Genomic DNA, 25,781 nt, shown 5'->3' with positions numbered 1-25,781 from the left:
GGAGAGTCCAGCACATGACATTTTCATGACAGTGGAGAATAACAAAGGTCATCACTTCTGCCAGGGAAGGTGGTGCAGTCTAGCATTTCTTTCCGCTGCCTTTCTCCTCCCATGGACAGAGGAACTATTGTATGTATTCCCTCCCGTCCTGCTTTTCCCTGAGGTATTTTGGAAGTTCGGCGGGAGAAGGCCAGAGTAATCTTCATAGCCCCACTCTGGTGAAGACAGATGTGGGGTTCAGGGACCTCCATGCCCTCTCTATAGTGCAGCTGATCACTTTATCCCTGATTTCTGAACCCCTGGCTTGGAACCAGGGGCTTGACCTTGCATCTGAGCACGAGTTCACTCCACGGGATGGTGTGGATGCTCCCTGGTTAACACTGGTGGAGAGATTCTGTTTGTGAGACCTCCAGAAGGTGCTCTTTAGTAGTAGGGAAGGTTCCAGTAGGTATAACTATCTCTCTGAATGGACAAGGTTTGCAAATTGAGCATGACAACACCACCTGTCCCCCATGAATTCTGGGGACCAAGAGATTTTTGGTTACTTGTTGCAACTGAAGCACTCCACTCTTTCGTTGAGCTCATTAAGGGTTCATTTGGTGGCTTTTTCAGCTGTCCATCCACCAACTAAACCATCCTCAATTTTCTCACACCTATGGTAAAGAGGTTCCTGCAAGTCCTCTTGAGACTCTATCTGCCAGTCAGGGATCCAGCCCTATCATGAGACCTTAACTTGGTCCTCTCAAAACTGATGGAGACTCCCTTTGAGCATATGTCTCTATATGCTCCCTGTCCTATCTCTTGTCATTCACATTGACCAGGAGAATTGGGGAGCTGTAAGTATTAAAGGCAGAGCCACCCTATACAGTCATCTACAAGGACAGTGTATCCATGAGGACACCTGCCCGATTTCTTTCTAAGATGGTGTCTGAATTCCATGTCACTGAGGTCATCTACATACCTGTATTCTTCTTAATGTCTCATGCTGGGAGAGTGGAGCAAAAGTTGAACATGTTGGAGATGCGCAGAGCTAGATTTTTCTGCTTTGACAGGATGAACTCCTTCAGGAAGTCTCCCAGGCTGTTCCTGTCTTACACAGAGACAATCGAAGGGTAGGCTGTGTTTAGGCAAAAGCTATAGAACTGGATTGTCCATTGGGTCAAGACTTGCTATTGGCTAGGGGAGGCAGGTGTCAGGCAGGCTGATGACCCACTCCACCAGGGCTCAGTTTACACCAGGAGCCTTGCTAGCAAAACTGCTTATCCAGGACATTTGCAGCGCAGGAATTTGGTCGTTCATACAGATGTTTATGAAGCATTATGCATTGGTATAAGCAACCAGGGATGATGCTAGATTTGGAAGGTCTATGCTGCAGTCCATACTCACAGACACTTCTCATATCCACCTCCAGTTAGGGCTCGGGAGTCACCAACGTTGGAATATGTGTACAGAGTAGTACTGGGAGAAGAAATAGAGGTTACTTACCTTTACAGTAACTGATGGTCTTAGATGTGTAGGCCTTATACATATTCCACAACCCACTCTCCATCCCCACTACTTTTGAGTCTTGACATCACAGGCTCCCATAGTGGTGAAGGTGTGACAAGGAGGCTCTACCGTTTATTCTCACTGGAACGCACATACATTGCCCTAGTTGCTGACCAGAAAGTTGTCTTATGTGTGCACACTGGATGTGCACTCATCAACTGTAAAATATGTATATGGACTACACATCTTGAAGAACATCTGTAAAAGTAACCTCCTTTCCTAGGAACTAAAAAACCGTTATGCAAAGCCTATTGTCAAAAAGACTTCTAAGACTTGTTTGCCGTTTTTCCAGAAACAGGCTTTTTCAAAACTAGCAATGCTTTTTGGGTCTCAACCCCACCTCTGATTTAGTACTCTAACTCAATTGTAGTAGCAAATGATAGTTCAAAATCTGAATCTCTGATTTGTGTGTTCAGTCGCATACTTGGTCAGATGTCTGCATTCTGTTGTTTGTGCCCTAAGTTGATTGTAGCTATTGGTTTTCACCTACAGTTAGATAGTCTGTACAAAACGGTGGGTATGAAATTAGGGGCTGTATTTAAAAATGATCTTTCCTGTCTACTTATTTTCGTTTTTGTATTATTTAAGAAGCCAAGGAGCATGCCTTCCACACGTTATGCCTGAATTTCTGCTTGAACCTGATGAGTATAAGAAATGGATTGGATTGCAAATCACATTGAAGGTAATTGTTCTAAAATAGCTTACATACGTGTTCCTTTATCTTGCAAAGACTTATGTACATGCTTAACTTTTTGCACTGTGAGCAGTCCCACTGAAATGAGTGAGTTTATTTGCAGTGTGTAAAATTAAGCATGTGCATAAGCCTTAGAAGGATCAGAGCTGTAGTTTGGTATTTGGTGTAATCTCTCACACGCGTGTGCGCGCGCGCGCGCACACACACACACACACACACACACACACACACACACACACACACACACACACACACACACACAGGAAGTGGCGCTATGTGTCTTTCTAAAAACTATTTAACAGTAGATTTTTTTTAAACATCTCTCTCGTAAAAAATAGGAACATAGTAATTCTCATAGTGGATCAGACCAGTGGTCCTTCTAGTCTAATATCCTGTTACTCATAGTGACCAGTTCCCAGTGTTTGAGAGGAATTTGCAAGAAACCATGCAATAGACAGTTATGGGATGATCTTTCCTTAGGAAAAGTTTCCTTCTAGTTCCCAATAATTAAAGGTAAACTTAAGACATGAAACACAATGGTTTATGTCTCTTCCAAAACTTATGTTTTTCAAAATTTACAGTTATAATTCTGGATATTCTTGTTAATCAATCTAACCTTCTTTTGGATCCTCCTAAGCTTTTCACCTCTGTGTTCCAATGAGTTCTACAGGCTAATTGTTGCAATTGTGTGAAAAAGTATTTCCTTTTATTAAGTTTTAATTTGCCACCTTAGTTTCATATATAACCTGTGCCAATCAGTGGGTTGGAAGACCTGATTGATCTGGAAAATTTTGCCAACCTCATAATGCCATCATCCTAATATTTTTGTAAAGAACATAGCCATGAAAACCCTTAAAACTAGAGACTTCAGTAGCGGTTGACAGTCAAAAGTTGAGTTGTGTGTGGTAGGGAAGAGCAGTAGAACAAAGTGAGTAAAATTTAGTGAGCAGAAAAAAGATTTAAATATCCCTAGCAATGCTTCTTCCACTTCCTTTGAGAACCTCAACAGCTGAAAAAAATCTCAGTGTTAGGAAGTGTTTCTAGTATTTAGTCTAAATTTTCTTTTTCTTAATTTTATTCCATTGCTCCTAGTTAAATTTCCATGTGTCACCCTAGCTAATTTGCTTCCTGACTTCATCTTTACACCTTTCTAAGCAGGGTTTAGAAACAGTCACTACATAACCATATGCAATTCAGGCACCTCTCTGAAGCCGTTGTCTTGCTCTCCCGAACTTAGCATTAATTTTAAAACAATAAGTCTCTAGATATTGTTGTTACAAAGGAAACTTCAAAAATATGAACAAAGTTTAATGATGCAGTGATGAATCTGCTGAGAGCCTGGAACAATGGCCCTGAGAGGTGTGACATACCCCATTCATCTCAGTGAGGTGATTACTCAGAGATCCAATTATGATGACTTAAATGTCAGCATTGTTAGCTATTTGATCCATCATGTAGAAAGGAGAGAAAAGATCACAGATCTGCACAACTTACTGAGAGTGATGTTTCATTTTAGCACCTCAAATACCAGATTATGAGATATAGCACTTCCCCTTCCTCCCACCCGACCCCAGTCCAAAAGGAAATGAATCCAGGGAACCCAGCAGAGCTCATGGCCATAATTAAATCCCACTGAGGGGGTGTCAGGCTTAAGTAGTCTAGGGAGCCAAGTGACAATACAATATTTTTGAACATCTGCACAATCTACTGGGAGCAGTATCTTGTTTTGGCAATCCATATATTGATGGAGCCTATTTTGTAGGCAGAGTTTGGAAGAGAATCATCATGTTTTTTTTCCCAATGTGACCCTTGCTTCAAATATGTTGTAGTAGACTAGTATCTCTGAATCTTAGCCAAATAGTATACATATTACAAGTTTCTGTTCTTTCCCCATAAGTCACTCTCTCATTCCCCAATACTTCTGTAGTTTTTTTCCAGACTAGGTCCAGTTTTGTCACTCTCTCTCTTTCTGACACCTAGGAATGAATTTAATATTCCAAGGAGAGCCACACAAGAAACATGCAAGCAGAGCCCATTTACACACCCATCCATCCCAATTTATGGTGTAATGTCTGGGTATTTTCAGTCCAAACTTGTAGTCACTTTTTTTTGCTGCTATATTCAAAATTAAACACGCAATAACTATACTTCTAAGTCTGTGTCAGCATTGCTGCTTTTCAGGTTTCTCCCTCCCATTTTAAATCTGTATGTGTGATTATTTTTCCCAAAATCTGTTAGTTTTTATTTTTTTCAGGTTAAATCATACATTCATTTCTATCCATGTTTTTAATCCCTTTAGGTACCTTTGTATTACTTCCCTTTACTCACTGGTATTTGCCACTCCTATCCATTTAGTACGATCTGTGCTGTTTACTCCCCCTTTAAGAACTTTAATAAAGATGTTTAATGGTCCTAACACTTACAATGTGGAAGCACACTAGATGTGTGTTGCCATTTATCATTATGCTTTGCTTATAGTTCTCCAGTGAGTTTTCACTCCATAGTGTTCTCATCCCAGGCAGCTAAAATTAATTTTGTGACTAAGATTCTGTGAGAAACAGTATTATATACTTTGGCAAATTTCTAATATACTACATGGACTGCTTTTTCTTTATCCACTAAGTATGTAATTATATTAGAAAAAGCAGTTGTTTGTCTGACAAACTTTTAAAAGCCAGTAGTGGCTGTTGCTTATGATTATTGTACCCTACAGATGTCATAGTTTCAGATAAAATATAAATCTCATTGTCCTTTATATGAAGGTTCAGATGACTGAGCTGCAAAAAGCTAACATGAAGAACTCTGACATTTTTAACAATAAGAGTCTGTTTGTTTTGGATGACAATGTATTTGAGACCATGAGCAAACGTGTATGGACTGATGTGCTACTCCAGGTATACAAGGTACATTGCAGATATGTAATATCTTATAGTACTAAGCTTTTAAATGATATTTGCAAATATTACAGGAAGATTTCAAACAAGGTGAGAATAATTCTTTATTTCAAATACCCCAAATGTTTTAACAAATGGCAAAAGAATTAATCTACTTTGCTAAAAACACATTTTTTTTGTGTGCTGTATTGACATACCCTTAGGGTCAGTGGTTTAAAGGACCCTTAGTCGCTTCAGTTTTTGGAGTACAGTTAATTGTTAATGCAATTAAATGTGGGTGATAACAGACTTCAATACTGTGGGGGAACTTAAACATGTAAATGTTACTCTCTCTGCTTGCAAAATAGGAGTCTGTTTATAATGTGGGCTTTAATTAAAAGTAGTGTATGCGTTAACAGATTACATAGTTTAGTTTTTTGCACGTTAGTAGGGCCCTACCAAATTCACAGCTGTGAAAAATGCATCATGGATCGTGAAATCTGATCTCCCCTGTGAAATCTGGCATGCAGCCAGGGGCTCCTACCCTGTGTAGGGCTCCAGCTGCTAGTCCTGTCTGGGGATGAGGAAGGACAAGACTTCCTCTTCCCCTGCAGGGGCTGCTCCTGGCATGGGTCAGACCCACCTCCAGGATTTCCCCGGGGTTCAGGAAGCTTGGTAGCTGGAGCTGTTAACCCCCCCACCCCGTGGGGAGGCTATGGCTGTGAGCCCCCAATTCAGGTGGGAGACTCACAGGAAAACCGGACATAATGTAACCACGCCCCATGCCCTGCAACCCTCACTTTTGTGCTGCATCTGGTGATGGTTTAGAGCTGGGTGCTGGGCCAGCAGCCTTCTTCTCTGGCTGCCCAGCTCTGAAGGCAACAGCCCTGCCAGCAGCAGGGCAGAAGTAAGTGTGGCAATCCCACAATCTCCCTACAATAGTCTTGTGACCTTCCCACCCTGATGGCCTTTTGGGTTGGGACCCCCACCGTTACAACACTATGAAATTTCAGACGTAAACATCTGAAAAGAAATTTACTAATTTTAAAAACCCTGGACATGAAATTTGTCCAAAATGGACTGTGAATTTGTTAGAGCCCTAAAATTAGTAATTGTAAAATGCTTTGTTGATTTAAAAAAGGTAGAGTGGTTGGTGTTGGTTGACTTACTACTCTAGAAAATTCTTCATCTTGGATTCTGAAATGAAGAGTTCAGATTTTTGAAGAAATGTTTATCTGAAATGTCTGTCAAAAACCAGCAATCACTTGTGCCTACTATATCCGGGGCATAAACAGCCCCTGAAAGGCAGAGTTATTTCCATTCTGATCAAATGAAGCTGCTTTTCCTGGAGAGTGCTTTGGGGGTCAAGCATTCCTCCCTCAATGCTACATCTACAAATGAATGGATTATGTTCCTGTCAGCCCATTTACTCTCTATCAAGGAGCCTAAAGAAAGAAGAAAACACACTGCATATCCAGAAGCACTTCAGTTTTTAGTCTTGAAGGGTTCTGAGTGTGTGATGCCACGTAAACACTACTCTGAAACATCAAGTACTCAAAAAACAACATCAAGGAATCCTTATGGCACCTTAGAGACTAACAAATTTATTTGGGCTTTACTCACATCCTTAGGATAATCAGTGATAAAATTAACATGTGCTTTGACATCGATATCTCTTCACATTTTTTTAATGCTAGTGTGTGTCATGATTGATGCCAACTCTTCTCTCAGCTCCAGGTTCATTGCTGACTAAATTTTTCCTCATCTGAGCAACTATGCTCTGCCCAGCATCATCCCCATTATTATTGCCATTATGGGTTCCTCTCATCAAAATTGGCACTAAAACAGTTTTATACCCTGTTTTCTCTTTCAAGACCTTCTGAAGCCTTGGGTTGCTCCTGTGATGTTTGTTTCACTTAGGTCCAGTCCATCATGGCTGTCCGCTATGCTTGTCATGATTTGTATCATGGTTAGGCAGCCAAGAATGTCTTCCTTGTGCGTATGCTGCAGCCTCTATACTTCAGGAATCTGGCATGAGACCAGGGATATAAAATTTAAACCACAGATCTTTTTGTAAGTTATATGACAAGACCCCTCCTACAGACTGTGTAGATCCTAACTGTGTTTGCCAATGTAAAAGATCCCTACAGAACTTTTAATGCACTGTAGCATATCCACACAGGATGTTGTTACCATGTGGCAAGCTAGTGCACTGTAGATTCACACCCTGGCTTTCCGTCCCATGTAGACATCTTTGTCTCTCTGTTCCCCAACTGTAAAAGGGGAACACCAGGGCTTTTCTACCATATAGAGGTGTTTTGAAATAATACTTTAAAGATTGTGAGGCTCTGAGATGCTATGATGTGGGTGCCATATAAGTATCTTATAACTAAGTGCAGGAAAAGGGCCTGTCACAGGGCCTACTTGCTGATAGGGCACTTCCTCCTGGCCGCTCTGGGGATTTGCTCCTTCCAGGTGCTTGTGCCCTCTTCTGTCTTCTCTCACCCTGTAGCCCCTCTCGCACCATGAGTTACAGCTTCCTCTTTATGACTGGGCCCTCTGGCCTAGTCACTATGCATATTTCCCCTTCTGGGATATCAAAGTCTATTGGGGAAAACTGTCCCGGGCACTCTCCTCTCCACTGCATGGTCTGTGTCACTTCTCTAGTGGCTGGTAGGGGAACCCAGGCCCACCCTCTACTCAGAGTTCTAGCTCAGTGGCCCTCTCTTCAGCAAGCAAGGTCTGCACTATCCCATGCCTTGCTGCTCTTCCCCTGAGCCTTTCCTACCTCTCTGACTCTCCCCGTTCTCTGGTTTGCCAGCCCAAGTGTCCTCCTCTCAGAGAGTAGCTGTAGGCTACCTACCTCTGTAGCTCCAAACACACTTCCCTTCTCCCAGGGTGTGACTGCAGATGACTACTCTGCAGCCCCTGCTGCTCTCAGCTTCTGGGCTTTATACAGTCCCCTCCTATTCCCATCCAGCTGAGCTTCGTCTAATTAATCCATGTTCCCTGGCTCCTCCTCCCAGGTGCAGCCTGGGGAGTTAATTGGCCCCATCTCAGGCCAATAAAAATTTTTGATTATTCCATAGGAAAAGAAGATTTTTGCATTCAAAGAAAGTCTTTATATTCTAGAGAGAGATTTCTCATCTCAAGCACCTTCAATTACATTATAGTTTGAAAGCCAGACTGGGTAAGACGTAACTAATATATAGAAAAAAAAACAGTTAAATTCCCACAATGAGGCACCACCCATTCTGCTTTTTCAGTTATGGTACAACATGTATTTCACATCGATGCATAAGACACCACCTCAAACAACCTGGATATTTTTGACATACAAGACGGTTAATAAAACAGATCTTGAGTGCTGAAGTGAAATAGCAATTTATGGAAATCATAGAATCATAGAATATCAGGGTTGGAAGGGACCCCAGAAGGTCATCTAGTCCAACCCCCTGCTCAAAGCAGGACCAAGTCCCAGTTAAATCATCCCAGCCAGGGCTTTGTCAAGCCTGACCTTAAAAACCTCTAAGGAAGGAGATTCTACCACCTCCCTAGGTAACGCATTCCAGTGTTTCACCACCCTCTTAGTGAAAAAGTTTTTCCTAATATCCAATCTAAACCTCCCCCATTGCAACTTGAGACCATTACTCCTCGTTCTGTCATCTGCTACCATTGAGAACAGTCTAGAGCCATCCTCTTTGAAACCCCCTTTCAGGTAGTTGAAAGCAGCTATCAAATCCCCCCTCATTCTTCTCTTCTGCAGACTAAACAATCCCAGCTCCCTCAGCCTCTCCTCATAAGTCATGTGCTCTAGACCCCTAATCATTTTCGTTGCCCTTCGTTGTACTCTTTCCAATTTATCCACATCCTTCCTGTAGTGTGGGGCCCAAAACTGGACACAGTACTCCCGATGAGGCCTCACCAGTGTCGAATAGAGGGGAACGATCACGTCCCTCGATCTGCTCGCTATGCCCCTACTTATACATCCCAAAATGCCATTGGCCTTCTTGGCAACAAGGGCACACTGCTGACTCATATCCAGCTTCTCGTCCACTGTCACCCCTAGGTCCTTTTCCGCAGAACTGCTGCCGAGCCATTCGGTCCCTAGTCTGTAGCGGTGCATTGGATTCTTCCATCCTAAGTGCAGGACCCTGCACTTATCCTTATTGAACCTCATTAGATTTCTTTTGGCCCAATCCTCCAATTTGTCTAGGTCCTTCTGTATCCTATCCCTCCCCTCCAGCGTATCTACCACTCCTCCCAGTTTAGTATCATCCGCAAATTTGCTGAGAGTGCAATCCACACCATCCTCCAGATCATTTATGAAGATATTGAACAAAACGGGCCCCAGGACCGACCCCTGGGGCACTCCACTTGACACCGGCTGCCAACTAGACATGGAGCCATTGATCACTACCCGTTGAGCCCGACAATCTAGCCAGCTTTCTACCCACCTTATAGTGCATTCATCCAGCCCATACTTCCTTAACTTGCTGACAAGAATGCTGTGGGAGACCATGTCAAAAGCTTTGCTAAAGTCAAGAAACAATACATCCACTGCTTTCCCTTCATCCACAGAACCAGTAATCTCATCATAAAAGGCGATTAGATTAGTCAGGCATGACCTTCCCTTGGTGAATCCATGCTGACTGTTCCTGATCACTTTCCTCTCCTCTAAGTGCTTCAGGATTGATTCTTTGAGGACCTGCTCCATGATTTTTCCAGGGACTGAGGTGAGGCTGACCGGCCTGTAGTTCCCAGGATCCTCCTTCTTCCCTTTTTTAAAGATGGGCACTACATTAGCCTTTTTCCAGTCATCCGGGACTTCCCCCGTTCGCCACGAGTTTTCAAAGATAATGGCCAAAGGCTCTGCAATCACAGCCGCCAATTCCTTCAGCACTCTCGGATGCAATTCGTCCGGCCCCATGGACTTGTGCACGTCCAGCTTTTCTAAATAGTCCCTAACCACCTCTATCTCTACAGAGGGCTGGCCATCTCTTCCCCATTTTGTGTTGCCCAGCACAGCAGTCTGGGAGCTGACCTTGTTAGTGAAAACAGAGGCAAAAAAAGCATTGAGTACATTAGCTTTTTCCACATCCTCTGTCACTAGCTTGCCTCCCTCATTCAGTAAGGGGCCCACACTTTCCTTGGCTTTCTTCTTGTTGCCAACATACCTGAAGAAACCCTTCTTGTTACTCTTGACATCTCTTGCTAGCTGCAGCTCCAGGTGCGATTTGGCCCTCCTGATATCTTTCCTACATGCCCGAGCAATATTTTTATACTCTTCCCTGGTCATATGTCCAACCTTCCACTTCTTGTAAGCTTCTTTTTTATGTTTAAGATCCGCTAGGATTTCACCATTAAGCCAAGCTGGTCGCCTGTCATATTTACTATTCTTTCGACTCATCGGGATGGTTTGTCCCTGTAACCTCAACAGGGATTCCTTGAAATACAGCCAGCTCTCCTGGACTCCCTTCCCTTTCATGTTAGTCCCCCAGGGGATCCTGGCCATCTGTTCCCTGAGGGAGTCAAAGTCTGCTTTCCTGAAGTCCAGGGTCCGTATCCTGCTGCTTACCTTTCTTCCCTGCGTCAGGGAAATGATTGCTTGAAGGTCAGAAGAATTCCTTTGATTGCTCATTAATACTTACGCTGCAAGCAATATTGCACAATCCTATTGCACAGTCCTTATAATTTCCTACTTCTATTTTTATATAACCCAATCATTGTTTGAGAGTGGATTTGCTTTCTATAGTAGAATATAAAGATGAATTTGCCACCACCAAGGGCATGTAACCTGATTTCCTCTGGCTTGGGTTGATGGACCATGAGGCTGAATTAACCTTTTCTGTGAAGAAACGTATGCTGCTGATCTTTCCTCACTATCAAACATGCCCTGAACAGGGATATCAGAGGAAGACCTAGTTGAAGGAATCTGTTGCAGCATAGCTCCTCCATGTGCAGTGTGAAGGCTGATGGGAATGTGGAGGTAGTTCAGAATTTAGGGGGTTGAAGTCCTGGTCTCTTGTGTATTTTGTGGGAATGTGCAAACACTGCTATGCAATCTCTGCAAACTCTGCAGTCTCGCATCTCTACCTGTTTTGCTAGCATTTCCCTCTGGATGCCATTTACTTTTACCTCAAACTTAACAGGGCCAAAACTGAATTCCTGATCTTTTTCCTTTGCACCATTTTCCCTCCCCTCCATTTGCTTTCAGTATTGATTGTACTATTGTCTGTCGTTTCAGTCAGGCTCATAACCTGGGAGTCATCCCTCTTTCTTTCCCCACATATGTAGTCTCTCTGACAACATTTTATCAGTGTTCAAATCTTGCCACTTTATCTATGACATTTCTAAAACCTGAGCTTTTCTTTCCATCTAGACAACTAAAGCTGTCCCTTGCAGGTCCTCATCTCCCTTCTTCAACGCTGTAACTTCCTCCTTATTGGACTTCAGGGCATCTGTATTGTCCCAGTCTCATTCATACATAACTCACCTGTTAAGATCATCTTCTTTGCTCATGGGTCTGAACATATGAATCCTCTATTTTGACCCATTGCGACTCCTCTTCCATCATATCAGATTCAAACTTCTTCTCTTAACCTTCAATGTTCTTCCCAGCTCTGACACTTGCTACTTATTTATTCTGGTCTCTTTCTACATTCTCCATCATCCTGTTCACTCTGTCAATGGTACCAACCTCAGCAACCAACTTCTGTGCTCCTCTCAAAGTTACCACTTATGCTTGGAAAGCACCCTCCCTCCCCAGGTGCTCTGTAACCAGTGTCTGATTGCAAGGCTGAGAGGCAGTTGGGAAAAGCAGATAATTAGCATGTATTTATGAAAATTGATTGCCTCTTCCTCCGTTGTCTATAGGATGCTTGCTTTAGATTACAAACTCGTCAATCTCTGTGTGCATATGGGCCCTAACAAGGACTTTTGGGTACTACCATAATATAAATATTTAATAATGTCAATAGGAGAATTTTAAAGAAAAACTGGGAGGTGAATTTGGCTCCGAAAAAATGAAATGAGCTATGAAGGAGATGTTGCAAACACTAGATTAAATTGGCTTTGCATTTATAAAATTGGATTAAAAAATAATTCCAATATTTATTGGTAATTTAGCTGCTGTTGAATTCTGTTGGAGTCTACAGACTCATTCTGGGAATGCAAAAAGGTCAAATTATTTTTGATGAAGTCATCAAAAATAATGGAAAAATAATTGGAAACAAAATATGTTTAGAACCTCCCATTTGCATTTAATTTGATTCAGGAATTAAAGGAGTCCCTAAATCATAATCCGAACCAATCTCTGCTATGTTAATGATTGCTGAAAGGATAACTGTACAGAACTGAAAGAGTAGAGAAGGTTTATTTATATAAACATTGATCTCATAAAATGTTTTTTTGGATAGAGGATAAATTGGATAATGTTGACAAGATTCTGAATCCATTTCTAAATGTCATAAGGAAAATACTGTAGATTTTAGGAAAAATAGTTTTTTCACTGCTGAATGTAAATTGCAAATGTACAAAGAAAATACATTTGAATATGTCGTGTATTTGCTGTGCATTTGAGGATGAAAGGGAAGATTTAATCTTATATTTGCATAATTTTAGGAGCACATAGGGTTGAATTCATACCCAGGCTTTTATACATCATGATTTTTTGTTGGTGTTCGAAGAGGTGGTTAAATTTCATGCTGTTCGCTGTTCGTTTGTGAATAATATTCTTGAAAGGAAAACAATAAAGAAATATTTTTTAAAAAAGGTGGAGACTGGAAGCCCTGCCCCATTAATGCAACATGCCTTTATACTAGTTTAGAATCTACCAAATAGTTTCAAATCTGAAAGTTTTCCTGTGTTTGAAAAATAATTGTATTTTTGTGTTTTTTTCTTTCTACTTGGAATTGTAATTATATTTTTTATTAAAAAGATGAAATATTTTTTCTGATTTTAGGTGTTGGTCCTTGCACGTGTATTGTCACTTACTAGCAGTAACCTGTTGAGCTCAGAAAGCCTGCAAAGCATGCCGAGAATAAATGCTGAGCCTTTATCCAGTAATATATATTCTCCATCTGAAAGACTCCTCCTTACCTGGCTGAATACACATTATGAGAAAACCAGAAAAATTGTGTGGAAAGATTGTCAAAAAGGTAAAGCAATGCTTTGACTATTCTTTTCCCCCTCACCCCCCCTTAGTACTTTTGCCCCAGTTTCTGTATACCTTAAGGATGTTGTGACAGTTTGTCACTGAAAGTACCGTACTTTGAATATGTGTCCATAAATATTTCACTTAATATGCACATACATTCCATTCGCTCAAATGGAATCTTTGGCCAGCAGTACTCATTGGAACCATACCTGTGCCATTTGTGCCCTCGTGCTCCTCAACCTAGGGCAAAAAGGGCAGAGTGGGGAAACTGTTTGCCTTTGGAACTGGTGTATCTATCCTCAGATCACCCTAGCAGTTCTGCACCTGCATGGATTACCTAGAATAGCCTAGCAGATCACGAGGGCAGACAGTTCTCATGCAATCAGGAATGATCGATAAAGATTCTATCATCCAGACCTACTTTCCCAAGTGTGATCACAAAATCATAAATCTATTTGCCACTGAGACAAACACAAGGTGTCATAGTTTCTGCTCCTGAGGGGCGTAAGTCCCAGTTCTCAATGAAAAACTTGCCTCATCTTGTGGACTCTGGGGACAACGTGTACCTACTTGCCAATCCTTTTTATACCGAGGGTGTTAAAGAAACTCAGACAAGATGTGGAAGTAGTGATCATGGTAGCACCAGTTTGGCTTAGGAAATTCTATTCCTCTGATCTGATGAAATCGGGGTTTTGGAGCTCTGCTCTGGCTCCGCTCCAGCTCCAGACAAAAACCTGCAGCTCCACTGTTACGGAGCTGCTCTGCGCTCCAGCTCCAGGCTCCACTCCAAAGCCCTGGATGAAATTTAGTTCAAGCACTGGTACCTCTGTTTCCAAACATAATTTCTTTCAGTGTGTGTCAATGTGGATCCCATTCTAGGTGTGCATGCATTCAATGCATACGAGGCCAGTTTTTTTTTTTATTTAAAGTTAGCAGTGTCTGTGGAACCTTGCTTGCACTCTCTCCTTGTATTCCTATATAAGGGCATAGAGGGTGGAATGACTCTCCTTTTGTGCCTTCTTACTGCCAATGGCAGCAAGTCATAATCTAGCCATGTACTACCAGTGGATAGAACCCTAGCAAGCTTTTTTCTCAAAAAAGCCCCTCTGAAAGTCTTTAAAATTTCTTTCCGTGCTTAACTTGCACCCCAGATCCTCAAACTGGACTGAAATACATCAAAAGACCCCCTGTACCCATATGTCCACCCTTCCCCATCAATACGGATCCCCTTGTACACCATGGTGGAATTCAGTACTGCAGATCATGACAGACAACATGTCAGCAATGCATTACATGAACAAACAGGGTGGCTTACGCTCATCCCAGTTATGTCTGGCAACCATCAAACTCTGCGAATGGTATATTCGGTAACCCTACTGGCCCTTCGCCTCCCAGGAATAAACAAGAGTATGTCAGACTTTCTAAGCAAGAACCTGGTATCCAACCTGACATAGAGTGCAACATGGTGTCTCATAATGACTATCTTCCAGATGTGGGGGATCCTGGCTATAGACCATTTGCATTAGCAGAGACTGCCAAATGCAAGATGTTCTGTTCCAGGGGAGGCATGAACATGAAATCCTGAATGATGCATTCCTCCTCCTGTGGTCTAAAAGCTTCCTCTGTGCATTTCCTCTGGTTCTGCTGATCCCCAGGATAATAAAGATCAGATGGGACACAGATACAGTGATCTTGATAACCCCATATTAGCTGAGACAGTTCTGGTTCTTGGACCGTCTCCAATTGTCCAGTGAACCTCCCATCTATCTCCCTGTCTGTGTGGTCATAGTGTTTCAGAACCAAGGCCAGATACTGCCTCTAGAACCCCACTCGTTACCTTTGATGGCCTGAATGCTGTCTGGATGAACAATATCAACAGTGTTTAGGAAGACCTCCACCGTAAAAACCTGTGCTGAAAAATTTGAAATAATTTTCTGTGTGGGCTGCCCAGGACAATGTGGACCCAGTCAAGGGTCCAGTACCAAAGGTTCTAGACTCCATATTATCTCTGAAGGAAAAAGGCCTAGCATTTAGTTTCCGAAAGTCCATTTAGCTGCAATCTCTGCATATCATGCTCTGATTTTCACAATCAATCTTCTCATACTCCACAGTGACAAAATTTCTCAAGGACTTTTGCGCTCATGACTCAATATCAGAGACCCAGCTTCTTCTTGGAATCTCAACATCATCATCCTTCTGTGGCTCATGGAACCCCTATTTGAGCCTCTGTGGCTTATTCGAATGTACTGATCTCTGGAATTTGTAGGACAGCTACTTGGGATTCATTATATACATTTGAAAGGCATTATTCCCTTGTCGAGGCATCTAAGTCAGATGCCCACTTTGGCAGAGCTGACTTAATTATTTAAGTAAACTCTGAGCCTTGGCGCCGGAATCCGGGCCCCCCCTCACTTTTTAACAAAAGAAATGTAAGTGCAGAATTCATGTCCCCTGAAGATTCCACCCTATACGCCCCCAAAACCCAAAATAATAGGTTCTGCTGGGGAGATGCTGCAGTTACACCTTTCACGCACCAGAGGCTGCTGTGGCACCAGAAGAGAGGGCAGCTGGCTCACTGCTGGAGCAGCCAGCCTTGAAGAGGGAGGGGGCACTTTGTCCCCCCCCCCACTTCTACAAAGGTTCTGGCATCCTTGCCTGAGCATCCACCTCCAGGACTGCTTGTGAGTCACTAGAAGTAAAATACATATGGACAAGCACTTGAAGACGAGAGAACAGTTACTTGCCTACAGTAACTGTGATTCTTTGAGATGTGGTCTCCATATATAATCCTCAATCAACCCTCCTTTCTTGCTACTACCTAATCTAATTAACACCTAGATTTCTTATTGGTGAAGGAACTGAGGGGCAGTTGGTCCCTACTTTGCTCTTTATGCCCTCAGTTATGGGGAGTGTAAGGGCACAGAATCCGCCACAGTGGACACTGCTGGCCAAAAGATTCTGATCTCCAGGGCATGGGGTGCATGCAAACCTGAAGCGGAATCCTTGTGAACAGCACATATCGAAGAACCACAGTTGCAATAGGGTAAGTAACTATTCTTTTTGCCTCCTGGCAATACGTTGTAGCTTAGTATCATAAATTATTGTAAAAATGAATTAGTACAATTTATCTTCAATTCTAAAGCAGGATTAAACAATTTAGTTTTAAAACTTTCTACAATAGGTTTGGAGTTGGCACTCAAAAATGATGGCAAGTTTAATTAGGTAATCGGATACTCAGAAATAAAATGTTTGTATTAAATCATCATCATGGGGCAGATGGCTCAGTAGGTTAATGTGCTCATTTGTGAAGATTTGGTTTCAGATTTGGCCAGAGATAACAAGTGACAATGAGTTTCATGGTCACTGTCTGGTTCCTTATAGACACTTGTATATCACAAAATCCCCTCACAATTTAACATAATTAGTATTTTTCTGCTTTCAGAGAAGTCTCAGACTGGAATAGCGGGAGTGATTGTGTGTGTGTGTGTGTGTGTGTAAGTTTACACGGTGACTGCTTGGACTGCACCTGCTTCTAGCCAGTTTTTTCAGTTCATGGTTTTTATGCATCCTCTCAACAATATCATAAAATTGATTAATATAATGTGTTACCTGTGCAACCGTAATTTGGCCCCTTATTTGTATGCAATATGATACAATCTTTAATTATAAGATCACATGCTGTTCTTTACACAGGACAGCTGCATTATTCAGTGCACGGGATGGAAGGTGCTCATTTCATGAGGAGCTTTTAAAATATTTAGTTTTCAGCTTATTTTATTCAGTGTGTGGCTCTAGGCCTTACTTACTGCATTATTGTTCACACCCTATTCTGAAGATAGAATTATTGATTTCCTCATGGGCTTTTCTGTAGTGCTCATCATTGCAGTATCTGAGTGCTTCAGAAATATTAATTAATTTCCACAACACCTCTAAGATGACGTGGCAGTGGAACTCTAATTTTACAGATGGGGAACTGACACAGAGAGATTAAGTTCAAAAGTATCCACTAATTTTGGGTGCCCAGTTTGAGATGCCTTGGGCCTGATTTTTCAGAGTAATCAGTATTACAATAGCCTTACCAAGTCCTGCGTTTTGGATGATTGTGTTAATTGTGTTTAAAAAAAAAAGTCTCATCCACCTCTCTTTTGTGAGCCGATAGTCTATATTAGATCCTTACCATGATATCACCTTTTGTTTTTTTACAACTATTATCCTTACCCAGAGACTTTCAACAGGTCTGTCTCCCACTTCTATCTCAACCTCAGTGCAATGGTATACATCTTTGATATCCATGGCAACACCTCCTCCTTTTTTCCCTGCCTATCCTTCTGGTACAAGCTGTACCCTTCTATATCAATATTCCAGTCATGTGAATTATCCCACTAAGTTTCTGTGATGCCATATGTCATATCTGTGATTTATTCACTAGTATTTCTTGTTCTTCTTGTTTATTCCCCGAACTTCCTGCATTAGTACACAGACATCTAAGATGTTTATCAGATTTCCCCTCTATATTCCCTCTTGTCTCTTCTTTGTCCATGTTGCAATATCCCATGTACCCCAAGATTCCAGCCATTCACCTGGGTGTTAATGTTTTGGTCTTAGCTAGGGGCTTTTGTTTCCTGCCCCCCTTAAACCTAGTTTAAAGCCCACCTCACCAGGCTAGCCAGTCTGTATCCAAAGATACCGTTCCTCAAAAGGTTTATGAAGAGTAGGGTGATAAATTGTTCTCCTTAACCACTGAGGACAGGACAAGAAATAATGGGCTTCAACTGAATTAAGGGAAATTTAGGTTAGACATTAGGAAAACTATCCTGACTGTGAGGGTAGTTAAGCACTGGAATTAATTATCTAAGGAGGTTGTGGACTCTTCATCATTGGAGGTTTTAAAGAACAGGTTAGACAAACAGCTGTCAGGGATAATCTCGATAACACTTAGTGCAAGGGACTGAACTAGATGACCTATTGAGGTCCCTTCCAGTCCTACATTTTTATGATTCTATGATCTGATGGCAGAATCCTCTGATTGGGTTTCACCAGATCGATCTGTATCTCACTGTGATACTAGATACTCTGTCTGAAGAAGATGAGGCGATAGCTCCATTTTTTGAACAAGAGTATTCTGACACAAACTACAATCTTGATTGTCACCAGGCCTCGACAACTTCTAAACAGGTATTTTGACTGCCTCTTTGAGGACACCTGTCCACCTTTTGGAAGACACCTATTGCTCTTTTATAGCGCTTGGAATGACACAACATTGAATAAGGGATACTCAGTACTATAAAGGAGGGATATGTTATCGAGTTCACCTCTCTCCTTCTCCAGCCCACCTTCCCCATCTCTTTTCAGGGAACTATAAGTACAGTCTCTTCTGGAATTTGGAGCAATAGAAGAGGTGGCTTGTCATCACAGAGGGAAAGGATTCTATTCCTGTTACTTCCTAATCTCCAAAAGTCAGATAGTTTGTCCCATTTTTGACCAAGTTGTACCGTTTTATCAAGAAAATCAAGTTCAAAATAGTTACCGTTGCTTCCATTATCCCTTTCCTGGAGATTGGTATGCTGCCCTTGATTTGTAGGACTCATAGATCCGTGTGCCAGTACTTCTATGCCACAGGAAGTACCTTCACTTCATAGCAGGAGACACCCTCTACCAATTTACGGTGCTCCCCTTTGGCCTGTTGTCAGATCCAAGGGTCTTAATAAAACACATGGTGGTGGTAGTGGACCACCTGTGCCACCTAGGTGTCCAAATTTTCCCTTGCCTTGACGATTGGCTGTTGCGCAGAGCCTCAAGCATTCAAATCCACATCATCATCCTCGTAATCAGACAGCTGTTCTTTCATCTGGCCCTGAAACTGAAGTTAGGCAAAACAAAGTTACAGTTGATGCAGCATATAATATTCATAGGAGCAGACCTCAACATTGTAATTGTGATGTCCTTTCATCCTTTGGACAGGTTTCAGTCCTTAGTTACTCTGTCCAAAAGCTTGATAACAGTGCCTTCCTGCCTATAACAACTGGGCCACCTGGCCTCATGCACATACGTAACTCCGCATGCCAGATGTCACCTTTGCTGTCTTCAGGCCTGGCTCCATTCAGTATATCGTCCATCCAGGCATCTTCTGGACATGCTGGTTTGCATACCTGCATGAATGCTTCAGTCCCTGGACTTAGCCCTTCCAGAACCAACTATGACTCTCTCTGGTTACGGATGCATCTACCAAAGGCTTCGGGGCCTACCTTGCTTGACTTTGTGTGCAAGCACTGTGGTCACCTCAGGAGATCTCTCTGCACATAAATGTGCTGGAGCTCTGTGTTATTCATTGGGCCTGTGAGTCGTTTATATCTGCCATTAGGAGACAGGAAGGTGCAAGTCCTTACAGACAACACCCAGTGGTTTACTCATAAGTCTCAAGGTATGGGAATGCCCTCCCTATCCCAAACACCTAGCTTGAAAGTGGTGGGGGCAGTCCTTGCTATCTGCCTTAGGCTATCATGGGACTCCTTGACCATCCATGGGGAGTGGCGAGTTCCAGCATGGTACTCCGCTCCTGTGATTGTGTTTTTCAAAGTTTGTTAAAACATCTCAAAGTCTGCTTATCTTTATAACTTGTTGGTGGGATACACTCTCAGGGTAGAAATGCTTAATCAGCAGTAGAACGTGACTCCCTGCTCCTCCAAAATATACACTAACTAATTTCTCAAAATAATCCCTAATGGGCTAAAACAATTTCCCTAGCAACAGCAAAATCTCATAATTTCTATTTATCAGCAAAAGCAACTTCTAACAAGTAACTCACATAGACAAGCAGTAAGAAACCTGCAGAAACAACATTAGCTTGTCTATACTCTTTTCCATTCCCATGAATCTGTGATTTTACTGTATCTATCCCTGTTAGTAATGTTCTATCTGCCTAAACCAAAGATAAAGTTTCCTGACTCTATGGCTTTCTTCTTTCTTCTTATGATGGCTGACTATACAAGATGGCTGTGGGTTATGCTAAGTTTGTACACTAGATGGCTGCTGGTCATGTCAATTCCCAGTCTCTCGCAACGGTGGTACCAGCTTTTCATCTGAATCAATCTATTTAGCTTCTAGTATTTTTTTCTGAAATCTCATTCTCCAAAGCTGAAGAAAGCCGTCTCATGTTGGATGTCTGCAGAACATTGACCTTCTATCCTGTTCACCCTAAGTTGTTCAGAGACTCTCTCAGACTCTTTGTAGCCTAATCTGAGAGAGTCAAATGATTCTCACCCAGTGACAGTTCAGCATCTCTCACACTGGTTCTCTGACTGTATTAACATTTGTTATGATCTTGTAAAAGTCTCTCCTTCACTGAAAATAAAGGGTCACTCCACCAGGGCTCTGTCCACTTCCTCAGCCTTTCTGAGCAATGTTCCCATAACAGATGCCTGCAAAGCAGCAATGTGGCCATCTGTACATGCTTTTCCAAGCATTGTACCATCATTTAGGCCTCTTGGGACAATGCCAACTTGGGGAAGTTGGTATTGCAGTCTCAGTTCAAGTAATCTAACGTCCCACCACCTGAGAGGGAACTGCTACAGAATCACCAGCGGTGGAATGTGTGTGTACAGTGTCTTAAAGGACCAAAAATGGTTACTTACCTACAGTAACTTGTTCTTTGAGATGTGTTGTGCATATATACATTCCATTGTCCTCCCACCTTCCCCTCTGCTTCAGTCAGTAATTTTACAAGTGGCGAAAAGGATGTGATAACCACTTTTATGGCTTTGGCTCAACGCATACAGAGAGTAGGAGTGCATGAGCATAAGTCTCTGACACTTGAGTGCATTAGGTGCATATATACCTACATTGGACTATATATGTGCACAACACATCTCAAACAACAACAGTTACTGTAGGTAATTAACTGTTTCTGCTCTGTTACAAAAAAACAAACCTTTTTTTCCAAAAAGTACAGTTTGTGGTAGATACTGGGCATGGAAAATGTCAGCTCAAACTGATAAAGTTTTGTGAAGTTTATAAGCAACTGGAAAAAAAAGACTTGTATAATGGGAAGTTATAGACACTCTTAATAATAGGCAGTGGTATTATCCCCATCTGTAATTTAAAGTTTTGATTAAGTGTTCAAGATGATCAGACCTAAGAATCTATTGGGTATACAGTATACTCCCATTTATCTGAATGACCTGGGGGACATCCCAGTGTTTTGGATAACTGGTTGTTCAGATAAATGGAAGTGCTATTAAATAACATTGATGTACCAGGGGACTCACTGTGGATTCGGATAACCAGGATTTTCAGATAAAGGGAATTTGGATAACTGTAATTTATACTGTACTAAGATGTTGGCTCAGTTTTTCTGTTTGAATAATTGTGTGCTTATTTTCTTCAATAATCCTGAGTAAAACTGGTAGATTCATTCTCCAGTTATGTGAGAGATTTATGATATTTTGGCAGTCATTGTTCAGAGAGAATGATTATATAATCACTAAGTCTGGAATCAGGGTAAGGTTTAAGTTAGGCTTGCTTGTACTTAGGCTAAACTTACAGTATTTAAATATTTGGAGACCTGTACTTGACTTGAAATTTGTGTTTATATGTAATTTGTTAGTTTTTGTTTTAATTCTGATGAAGCAGAAATGTTAGTTTCTGTATCTTAGTGTAAAATACTCCTTACCTTCATTCTGATTGTTCTGGAAACAGTTCAACACATTATCAAGCAGCAGACAAAAGCTGATTGCTCATTTCTGTTGTCTGTGACCACTGGAGAAGTTATGTAGATAATGTTCTGTCCTATAAAGGAGTGCTTACTCACCTTCGTTCCCATGGCCTTATTATAGAGGGAAACCTGAAATGTCAGATGTTTTACACTGTAAAAAATAAGTTTGCCCTATCTGTAGGGGTAACTTGAAATATATAATAGAGGAAAAAGTGATCATCTGAGGAACATTGCGTGAAAATCCTGATAGTTTACTCATATCAGTTTATGTTCTGATCCATTCTCTTTAATGTAGTAAGGGTCAAACACTTGCTTTTATGTAAGCTAGCTAGATCCGTAAAAGTGAAGACGCAGATTAATGTATGGAAACACCTATTATAAAAATGTTAGCAATTAAGTAAAATTATCTACAGTTAAAAACCTCAGAAATGTTTGGGTGGACTGTTAGAACAGATATACCGAATCTAAAGAAAAACAGATCCTTGGTCCTAAATAATCTAAACTTGATATCTCTCAGTCATGCTGTCAGTCCATTTCTTTGACAGGCATTTCAAAGAAGGTTGGGGTTGTGTTCCAGGGAGGCCTTTTCTGATGCTTTGACTGAGTTATTTCTTTTTAACATATGATGATTATTATTATACTGGTAGGTAGTCTTATTGTTCTATGTGTTGGGATACCTAGAGCCCTTGAATGAGCACTACTTGTTGTTTAGTTTAAAGAAATATATATGGAACCTTTGAAAACTCTTAGGTGGCATATTTTGGCCAACCCTTCCCACAAGACTTCACCTTGTTCATCCACATCTGTTCCCTCTATTTTAAACTACTGCACTGCACTGGACTTTCTTCTTAGAAGTAGCTATGTAGTCTGTTATAAACATACAGCTAAGGGTAGCATAGAATTCCTCCTTTACCTGTAAGGGGTTAAGAAGCTCAAATAACCCGGTTGGCACCTGACCAGAAGGACCAATAAGAAAAGAAGATAATTTCAAATCTGGGGGTAGGGGAAGGAGGTTTTGTTCGTGCTCTTTTTGTGTGCTCTCTCAGGACAGAGAGAGGGACCAGGCAGGAAAAAACCTCTCCTAAACCCCTATCTGAAATAAGCACCTAAGATTACAAAAATTGTAAGTAAAGCAAGGAAATGCATTAGATTATCTTTTGTTTTAGCTTGTGAATTTTCCCTATGCTAAGAGGGAGGTTTATTCCTGTTTTTGGAAATTTGACATTGAGCCTAGAGGGGAATCCTCTGTGTTTTAAATCTTTTTATTACCCTGTAAAATTACTTTCCATCCTGATTTTACAGAGGTGCTTCTTTTACCTTGTTCTGTATAGTAAAGTTCTTCTTTTAAGAACCTGATTGATTTTAGTGTCCTAAAAATAAAGGGTCTGGTCTGTACTTTTATTAAAGGCAATTGGTTAGTATATTATTTTCAAGCCTCACCAGGAAAGGGGGTGAAGGGTCTTGGGGAATATTTTGGGGAAACAGGGACTCCAAGTGGCTCTTTTCCCTGGATGTTTGTCTAAAATCACTTGGTGGTGGCAGCAAAGGACAAAGAAAGGATTTGTGTCTTGGGGAAGTTTTAACCTAAGCTGGTAGAAATAAGCTTAGGGGATCTTTAATGCGGGTCCCCACATCTGTACCCCAGAGTTCAGAGTGGGGAGGGAACCCTGACGTAGTCCATCCAGAAACTTAAGCTGAGAAGCAACATTTTTCACTAGCTGATATGTTAAGCAAGTCATCAGGAACATCTTGTGCCCAGCATTGGCTTCAGCAAAATCTTGAAATATATTCAGATTCAGGTAAAAATCTTGGGGGTCTACAAAGCCCTAATGGCTTACAGCTCAGCTACCTCCTGGGATAATTTTTTTCTCTCTTTTGGTGCTAAACCTCCACGCTTGTGCAATGTTTAAGGCATTCCATGATTTACTTAGTAGCAGGCCATTGCCTCCAAGATTTGCTTCTGTTAGAAATATAGCAAAACTGTCTATGTCCCAAAAGCTATTTGTCCTATCTTTTCCCTAAGTTTATGGTGTGTGCTATCACCAGAACAAATTAGGTTAACAAATTTTGTGAAAATCTTGCAAATTTAGAAGGATAATTGTTCAAGTGTAATTTTTCACATTCTGAAAGAAAAACTCTTCAGCTGCTAGAAGGAGCACTGGGATATCAAATCAATTGCTCTATATTGTAGTCCTCTAAATGAAGTTTCAAGTCATGTTTCACACAGATCAAATCAAATAAGATCTTATCACAGAAATTTCCAAACCAGAATTGCTTTTCGTGAGCAGGAAATTGCTGTTTGGACTTCAGTTTTCTACTGTAATATTTCTTATATCTTAAGGACAGTTCAGAACACCATTAAATGAGTTTTAGTTTGCTTAACTATCAAAATATGAATCAATTTATCAAACTTCAATTTTCACAAACTGCTATAGCTCCCCTCACAAGAGTATAGTTAAGGCCATAGGCATACGATTGGATTTTGATCTTTTTCTTCCAAAAGCAAGCTTAGTCTTTGCCAAAATAGATTTTTCTTAATATTTTCAGAATCTAGACAACCACTGAAATGGGAAGTTTTTGAAGTAACTCGTATGACTTTTTCACCCCAGTGTTAGCTTTGCATTCTTCCACATTTTAGAAGTTACCAAGTACACCAATGAAACTATAAAATCTTGGAATACTGGCACAGAACTTCATAAGGGCTTCATTGTAACTGTGATGTTGAATCTTTGTTTCTTAGCAATAAGATTACAGTAACCTGTGTTAGAAGAACATTAACATTTAAGCAAGACATGTAAATGTTCTTCTCCATATCCAGCTAGTATTAGAAGTAGGACAGAAATAGCTTTCTTATCTCAGACATTGTGTTCCCCTGTTGCTGGTGTTATAAATGTATGAATTTTCTGCTATATAATGGCTGCCAGTAAAAGAATTTTTTGAAATGTCAATTTTTATTAACCTCTTTGATATTGATCCTTTGCAGCAGATATTTAGCTTCCTTGTCGTCACCTTCAAGCCCCTACATAACCTTCCCCCTACATATCACTATTTCCCTTACAATTCTCCCAGTCCTTTCTCCTTTGTGTTCTCTTGTCCCAGTCTTGGCTGCTTTTCTTAGTCCAAGCAGGGAACAGTAGCCTTGGCTACAAACCATCCTCAGCGTCATTTAAAGATAACAGAGTCCCTTTAGCTGCTTAATTAGTGTATACACTTTTGATGACATTTCTACCCCTAGAAGACTGTATTTGGCACAAAATATATGTGGTAAATTATTATTTACCAAAGCAACCTCTAGAGAATGGAGTCTTACCATGGTGGGGTGGGATCTAATCCTTCTCAAAAACTTGCTTAACTAAACCCTCTTCAATCATATAACAAGTTCTTCCTCTGAACATATACCAGATGACGAACTCAACAAAATAATCTTAGCAATGTAAAAGCCACAATTATGCTGAATGTTGGTTCTTTGGCTTTACAAAGGTTAATAATAATGAACAAATGGAATTGTTATGGGAAGATGGCTCAGTATTTCCAGTAACACCACCTTTAGAGTGAAACACCATCTTTAGAATGAAAAGTTTACATAGAATCATCCTAGGAACACTTTGGGGAGGTGTAAGGCAGAAAATTGCGTTATAGATTAGAGTAAATATTCATCTAGCCCATACCGAACCAACAAAAACATTAAAAGAATGTGATCATTCAGATCAACTGTCACATGTTCATTCTATAAGATTCAGTCAGCATAAGTCTACAGCAATGTCTCTTGATATTTCTCTGTGGCATTTAGTAAATATA

The 25,781-nt window shown here is 41.1% G+C and overlaps 1 protein-coding gene across 1 annotated transcript in view; it reads left to right on the top strand.

Annotated features, from left to right (window-relative positions):
- Positions 1-25,781, top strand: part of CFAP47 (cilia and flagella associated protein 47) — a 638,800-nt gene that overhangs the window by 176,395 nt on the left and 436,624 nt on the right. Inside the window, exons 31-33 of the mRNA XM_043505538.1 lie at positions 2,137-2,230; positions 5,005-5,145; positions 13,079-13,274. Of these exons, the coding sequence (XP_043361473.1) occupies positions 2,137-2,230; positions 5,005-5,145; positions 13,079-13,274 (431 nt within the window). The remainder of the gene's footprint in view (positions 1-2,136; positions 2,231-5,004; positions 5,146-13,078; positions 13,275-25,781) is intronic.

Source organism: Dermochelys coriacea, chromosome 1 (assembly GCF_009764565.3).
Source record: "Dermochelys coriacea isolate rDerCor1 chromosome 1, rDerCor1.pri.v4, whole genome shotgun sequence".
NCBI classification, from domain to species: domain Eukaryota; kingdom Metazoa; phylum Chordata; order Testudines; family Dermochelyidae; genus Dermochelys; species Dermochelys coriacea.
The sequence above is the reverse complement of the archived record's forward strand: the minus strand, read 5'-3'. Positions and strand labels throughout refer to the sequence as shown.